Source organism: Phoxinus phoxinus, assembly GCF_949152265.1.
Source record: "Phoxinus phoxinus genome assembly, chromosome: 21".
In the NCBI taxonomy this organism is placed as follows: domain Eukaryota; kingdom Metazoa; phylum Chordata; class Actinopteri; order Cypriniformes; family Leuciscidae; genus Phoxinus; species Phoxinus phoxinus.
Window position 1 is genome coordinate 31,553,726 of NC_136896.1, and position 7,500 is coordinate 31,561,225.

The following is a 7,500-nucleotide window of genomic DNA, read 5'->3' on the forward strand; positions in this document are numbered from 1 at the left end:
CTATATGGAGAACATCTGGACCTTCGACCCGCTGGACCATTGAAGACACTATATGGAGAACATCTGGACCTTCGACCCGCTGGACCATTGAAGACACTATATGGAGAACATCTGGACCTTCGACCCGCTGGACCATTGAAGACACTATATGGAGAACATCTGGACCTTCGACCCGCTGGACCATTGAAGACACTATATGGAGAACATCTGGACCTTCGACCCGCTGGACCATTGAAGACACTATATGGAGAACATCTGGACCTTCGACCCGCTGGACCATTGAAGACACTATATGGAGAACATCTGGACCTTCGACCCGCTGGACCGTTGAAGACACTATATGGAGAACATCTGGACCTTCGACCCGCTGGACCGTTGAAGACACTATATGGAGAACATCTGGACCTTCTCTGGACATTGGGATCGATGGCTGCCATTGAAGTCCATTAAATGGACAAATATCCTGGAATGTTTTCCTCAAAAACCTTTTCGACTGAAGAAAGAATAACATCTTGGATGACATCGGGGCGAGTGAATTATCAGATTTTTTTTTTCTTTTTGAAAGTGAGCTACTCCTGTAAGCCTCAGTGCTCAGGGCTGGCGGCTGGTCATGTGATCGGATATGGTCATGTGATAGGATATGGTCATGTGATCGGATGTGGTCATGTGGTCATGTGTCATGTCTGGTGTCGTGTGTCTCAGAGGAGATGGTGGATCTCGCTGACCAGCTCTCGGACGGAGGGAAGAGCGTTCACGAGCTGCAGAAACTGAAGAAGAAGATGGAGATGGAGAAAGAAGAGCTGCAGGCGTCGCTCGAGGAGTCGGAGGCAGCGCTCGAGGTCGGACACTCACTTTATCATTACTGAGTTATTATCAGCGGTTCATGTGTGAGAGATCTGCTCATAATAATAATAATAACAGCTGACCCCGTGACCTCCAGATGACCCCGTGACCTCCGGCCTCCATCTCACTGCACACTTACAGGCTTCGTCCAGAAACTCTTGATCTGTCCATTTAAAGTCGTAGATGTGATCATGTGGAGGGATTTATTCATGATATCTCCTGTTGTAGCAAAACAAATTAATTATTATTAAGGAGTATTTTCTGCTTGAAACTGCAGTGAACCAAAGACAGTCTCAAACACACGGTTTGAAATCGCTGGTGTTTCTGACGTCACACACTACCTTGACCAATCAGATCAACGTGTGATCGTCCACCAGTGGACCTCTGAGTGAGTGAGTGAGTGGAGGCGGGGCTCATTTGCATATTCATAGAACCGCGCATACTAAATGAGGCAAGGGTGTCGAGTTACATTCAAGATATTTTAAGGCATGACACATTTTTTCAAGTAAATAACTCTTAAATATGTAATTTTGGTGATCAAAGACGAGTTTTAAGGGATAGAGTTATTGACTAAAGTTATGTAGTTAACTAATGTTGCCCTAAAATGAAAATGTATAATATATGGTAAACTAGGCGGTAAACAGAACCAAAAACTATAGAATGCCTAAAATAAGGGTAGATTATTACTTGTATATATTCTTCAGTTATTGAAAAACTTGATTTAATTCCCTTAAACAAAACTGACAATCATATTCAATCTCAACATTTATTTGGTAGTTGTAATGATTCTACTTTATGTATATATATAATATTAAATCACAGAATCCTATGAAAGCTTGTTTCCGCCACAGAATAATAAAAGAAAACGTAATTGAAACCTTTTGCGAGTTTATATCTTGCAATAATTTTGCAATTGCAAAAAATAAAGTGTAAGTGCGTGTGCGTGTGTGTGTGTGTGCGTGCGTGTGTGTGTGTGTGTGTGTGTGTGTGTGTGTGTGTGTGCGCGTGTGTGTGTGTGTGTGTGCGTGTGCGTGCGTGCGCGTGTGTGTGTGTGTGTCTCTGCAGGCCGAGGAGACGAAGGTTCTGCGTTTGCAGCTGGAAGTGTCTCAGATTAAAGCAGACGTGGAGCGAAGACTTCAGGAGAAGGAGGAGGAGGCCGAGGCCACCAGGTACCATCATCCTCTTCATCATCCTTATCTTCATCTTCATCCTCTTCACCTTCGTCCTCTTCACCTTCATCCTCTTCATCATCATCTTCTTCATCTTCATCCTCTTCATCTTCTTCATCATCATCCTCTTCATCCTCTTCATCTTCATCATCTTCATCACTGAAATAACCTCTCCTGCCTATAATCAGTCCGTCCTTTAATGCTTCTGTTTCTGCTCCTCTTCCTTTATTTCTCTGAGATGGAATAATCATTACGGTGAGTGACTTAATCTTGTTCATCTTTAAATCTTCTTTAATCTGAGTGTCATTCACTGGCAGAAAGGAGAAAACACTACATTTTTAAAAACTAAACACTAAAAACTAAAAAAATTTCATATCAAGATACTGAAGAAAAAAAGAAAAAAGAAACAGGCTTAATTATGACTGATTGCATTATTATTATTATTATAATGTTTTCTCTCTATAGATATTGCGATTTGATATCATTGTTGTGAATTCTGTTGCCCACAATAATGGAGTAGTGAAAATCTGATATTGTTACCAGGGTTATTATCATTAACTAAAACTACTTGAAATAAATTATTTTAATTGAAATAAAGATAAAATATAAATATTAGGTGAAAAACCTAAACTAAACGAAAGTTAGAAATGTTGCCTTGGCAATAAACTTGACTAAAATTATTAACTGGAAAAAAATAAAACTGAAATAAATAGCAATATTAAAAAAGCTCATAGGCTCATTTTTAATAAAAAATTAAACTAAAATTAACATAAAAAACAAAAAGATATAAAATTAAAGCTAATTCTGGACTGTGAATTTTCTTCTAGAAAAAAAACTTTGTTGCATTATTTTCCTGTTATCTCTGTAAAGCTGCTTTGAAACAATCTGTGTTGTAAAAAGCGCTGTATAAATAAAGCTGACTTGACATGGATTGTGATGATAATCCAGTGTGTGTGTGTGCGCGTGTGTGTGTGTGCGTGCGCGTGCGTGTGTGTGTGTGTGTGTGTGCGTGCGTGTGCGTGCGTGTGTGTGTGTGTGTGTGTGCAGGAAGAGCCACCAGAGGGCGCTGGAGTCGGTTCAGGCCGGTCTGGAGGCGGAGCTGAAGGTGCGGGTGGAGTCGGCGCGGCTGAAGAAGAAGATGGAGGCCGATCAGAGCGAGCTGGAGCTGCAGGTGGAGCAGATGAAGAAGAGCAGCGCTGAGATGATGAAGAGCGTGAAGAAGATGCAGCAGCAGATCAAGGTCTCTTCCTTAATCTTTCTTAACATTATTACAACCAAATAGAGTATTACAAAGTATAGACACTTTTTTTTTTTACATTAAGACCAAAACCAAAGATAATATACATCAATTAAAGGGAAAAAAAGAGATAATAATAGAAAATAGAAAAATGCTAATTATAGAAAATGATAGTAATAGTAATACAAGTAGGTAATATACAATACATAACCAATAAGGCTGAAGGGTGTTGTTAGGCTCAGCACGAAGCGGAGTCACGATTATTCACCATACAGCGCTGGCCTCGAATACCTTATTGCTTTTATAAAACGGTTACCTCAAAATACAAATCTGAATGGTCCCGCAGGATCAGCAGGCTCAGCTGGAGCAGGAGGCTCGTGTGCAGGAGCAGCTGAAGGAGGAGCACACGCAGACGGAGCGCCGCTGCCTCCTGCTGGCCGCCGAGGGAGAGGAGAGTCGCGCCGCGCTGGAGGCGTCCGAGAGGATCCGCCGGAGTCTGGAGACGGAGCTGCACGAGACGGCCGAGAGGCACAGCCAGCTGGACACACAGGTACTGACCGCGCGGAAACCGTCCGTTCTCTCTCTTCAATCCAACACTGAGGGACTTAAACTGCAGTTCATCGACTGGCCACTGGAGACCGGCTGCAGACGAGAGTCAATCCCATAGACCCCCATGTTAAAATGCCCAACTTCACAGCAGAAAAAAACATGTTTACAGTCTGGTACAAAAAGTGGTTTTGGTCTATATAGCTAATGTTACCCTTCATGACGACTGTGAGGGGGGTGGATTTGTTTATAACTCATCTTTTTAAATTATATCAAGCCTTAAATTTCTGCATAATTAAGGGCGTGGCCACTTGAATGACAGGTGGTAGTCACTACTAGTCGCTTGTCTGCTGTGTGTTAGCGTCACGTCACCTCAGCTAATCCGCCTCGCTGCACATTTTCGTTTATCCGGGAGTGATGCGCTGCCAAGATGGCGACGGCCGGCTCCGCCCACTTTGGGCTTCAAAAATGCTCTTCAGAAACACTACGAGTGACGTCACACACACTTCGTCCATATTTTTATACAGTCTGTGGTCCTGACCCTCAACACTGCTGTGCTCACAGTTTATCATAACTGTCATTACTTCAGCTGCTTCTGTAAGTAACAGAGCTGTGTGTGTGTGTGACGGAATGAGTGACGGAGCTGTGTGTGTGTTTGCCTTCAGCTGGAGTGAGTGACGGAGCTGTATGTGTGTTTGCCCTCAGCTGCAGTGTGTGTCGAGTGGCAGGAGGAAGCTGGAGGTGGATCTTCAGCAGCTGATGCAGGAGCACGAGGAGCTGCAGACTGAGCTCAGATCAGCTAACGACAAGGCCAAGAAATCAGCCTGTGAGGTACAGAAACACTCACTCACACACACACACACGCTGAAGCTGACGCTGTGCTGTCCCGCAGGCGATACGTGTGGTGGAGGAGCTGCGGGTGGAGCAGGAACACGTCACACACCTGGAGCGTGTCAGGAAGAGCCTGGAGATGCAGATCAGAGACGCCGGCAGCCGGATGGAGGAGCAGGAGCAATCGGCCATGAAGGGGGGGAAGAAGATCCTGCAGAAGACGGAGGCACGGGTAAAGATAAATCATAATCATGAGATGAGCTCAAAACTCATACTAAATTAGATTCATGAGATTAGGTCAACATTAAATAAAAGGTCATTAGTATGATGCAAGACGTTTCGGCTATGTATGTAACCCTCGTTCCCTGAAGGAGGGAACGGAGACGTACGTCGCTGACGACTGAGGGAATCTCGCTAGAGAGCCAATCTAATTTAAGTGAAACTAAACAAGCCAATGCACATTGGCGTGCAATCATTTGCAACAGCTGCTCTGCCTCGCAGCGCGGAGACATAGGAGCAGCAGGTTGACCCGGGGTGCAGGAGGTGTGGCAAAGGGACGTACATCTCCATTCCCTCCTTCAGGGAGCGAGGGCTACATGCGTAACCGAAACGTTCCCTTTCAGTCATATACTCTCGACGTATGTTGATGATGACTGAGGGAATCCCTACCAATGCGCTACAGCTGCCCTCTTCCAGCGCCCGGCGCAAGCCTCCTGCCCATTCTTACCTAGAAGACGATAGGAGAGGGCTTGCACAGAGAACATCAGTCACTGCTGTTCCATGGTAACCCAACAGGGAGATTATTGGATAACACTTGGATAGCGTGCCCTTCCCGTAAGGAACTTTGCAGAAACCACATTCTTCCCGGAGGAGTTATGTGGAGATGTACATAGGACTAACCCCTTAGGGCTGTTCTATACAAAGTACTGGCGGAGACTTGGCCCCAAGGGAAAGACACATGCTTCCGTTTAGGAAAATGCGTTTCAGCGTTAACATCTTGAACAGTAGCCTGTGAAGGTTCCGATTCAGGACTCGCAGGTCCAACATTGGCCGTAACCCACCGCCTTTCTTGGGAAAGTAGGGCCTGTAAAACCCCGACCTCATATCGGCTGGAGGCACCGGCTCTATCGCGTCCTTCGCCAGTAGGACTGCAATCTCCGCACGCAAGACATGGGCATCTGACATTCTCACAGATGTAAAATGGATTCGCCTGATCTTGCGAACTGAATCGCATAGCCGAGCCTGATAGTCCGAATGAGCCAGCGGGAGGGGCTGGGAAGTGCAAGCCAGGCTCCCAGCGACCAATCCAGCGGGACCAGAGGGACTACAGGCGTACCCGCAGTGGGTCAGCGAGGTGGAACAAAGTTTGGAACAAAGCGAGGTTATTTTTTTTCATGTTGCGAAAATGGGCTTCAATTTCTTTCAGCATTTTAAGTTGTATAAATGAGCAGTGGTTACTGTATTCTGAATAAACATAAATGAGCTCTGAGCAATAGCATGTTTATGAGTGATGTGTCAGTATTCTCTCTGTGTGTGCGGTGCATTGAATCACACGTGCAGGTGAAGGAGCTGGAGCTGGAGCTGGACGCTGAGCAGAAGAAACACGCAGAGACGCTGAAGAACCTGCGCAAGAACGAGCGACGCCTGAAGGAGCTGCTCTTCCAGACCGAGGAGGACCAGAAGAACCAGCAGAGGATGCAGGAGCTGGTGGAGAGACTGCAGATGAAGATGAGGGCCTACAAGAGACAAGTGGAGGAGGCGGTAGGACTCTGCCTGTTACCTGTGCTTTATGCTGGTCACACACGCTTCACTGGCGGCTCGTTGGTCGCTGATGGACCCACAAACTTCTTGCAAAGCCAGAAGGAGGAGCTCTACTTACCAACATAAACCAGCACTAACCAGCATAAACCGGCATAAACCAACATAAACAGCACTAACCAGCATAAATCGGCACTAACCGGCATAAACCAGCACTAACCGGCATAAACCAGCACTAACCAGCATAAACCGTCATAAACCAACATAAACAGCACTAACAAGCATAAATCGCCACTAACCGGCATAAACCAGCACTAACCAGCATAAATCAGCACTAACCGGCATAAACCAGCACTAACCGGCATAAACCAGCATAAACCGGCATAAACCAACATAAATCGGCACTAACCGGCATAAACCAGCACTAACCGACATAAATCGGCACTAACCGGCATAAACCAGCACTAACCAGCATAAACAAGCACTAACCAGCATAAACCGGCATAAACCAACATAAATCGGCACTAACCGGCATAAACCAGCACTAACCGGCATAAACCAACATAAATCGGCACTAACCGGCATAAACCAGCACTAACCAGCATAAACCGGCATAAACCAACATAAACAGCACTAACCAGCATAAATCGGCACTAACCGGCATAAACCAGCACTAACCGGCATAAACCAGCACTAACCAGCATAAACCGGCATAAACCAACATAAATCGGCACTAACCGGCATAAACCAGCACTAACCGGCATAAACCAGCACTAACCGGCATAAACCAACATAAATCGGCACTAACCGGCATAAACCAGCACTAACCGGCATAAACCAGCACTAACCAGCATAAACCGGCACTAATCAGCATAAACCAGTATAAACCGGCACTAATCAGCATAAACCAGCATAAACTACATAAACCAACATAAACAGCACTAACCAGCACAAACCGGCATAAACCAGCACTAACCGGCATAAACCAGCACTAACCAGCATAATCCGACATAAACCAACATAAACAGCACTAACCAGCACAAACCAGCACTAACCGGCATAAACCTGCACTAACCAGCATAAACCGGCATAAACAGCACTAACCAGCATAAGCCA

The 7,500-nt window shown here is 45.5% G+C and overlaps 2 protein-coding genes across 4 annotated transcripts in view; both read left to right on the forward strand.

Moving 5' to 3' along the window:
• Positions 1-7,500, forward strand: part of LOC306989320 (uncharacterized protein MYH16) — a 63,626-nt gene that overhangs the window by 50,862 nt on the left and 5,264 nt on the right. For all 3 annotated transcript variants that reach the window (XM_079594900.1, XM_079594902.1, XM_079594901.1), the window contains 7 exons: positions 703-839; positions 1,909-2,012; positions 3,060-3,252; positions 3,596-3,799; positions 4,501-4,626; positions 4,688-4,858; positions 6,187-6,387. In XM_079594900.1, the coding sequence (XP_079451026.1) occupies positions 703-839; positions 1,909-2,012; positions 3,060-3,252; positions 3,596-3,799; positions 4,501-4,626; positions 4,688-4,858; positions 6,187-6,387 (1,136 nt within the window). The remainder of the gene's footprint in view (positions 1-702; positions 840-1,908; positions 2,013-3,059; positions 3,253-3,595; positions 3,800-4,500; positions 4,627-4,687; positions 4,859-6,186; positions 6,388-7,500) is intronic.
• Positions 1,213-7,500, forward strand: part of map2k4b (mitogen-activated protein kinase kinase 4b) — a 93,846-nt gene continuing 87,558 nt past the window's right edge. The window contains exon 1 of the mRNA XM_079594915.1: positions 1,213-1,231. The gene's annotated coding sequence lies outside the window, so the exon portion shown is untranslated. The remainder of the gene's footprint in view (positions 1,232-7,500) is intronic.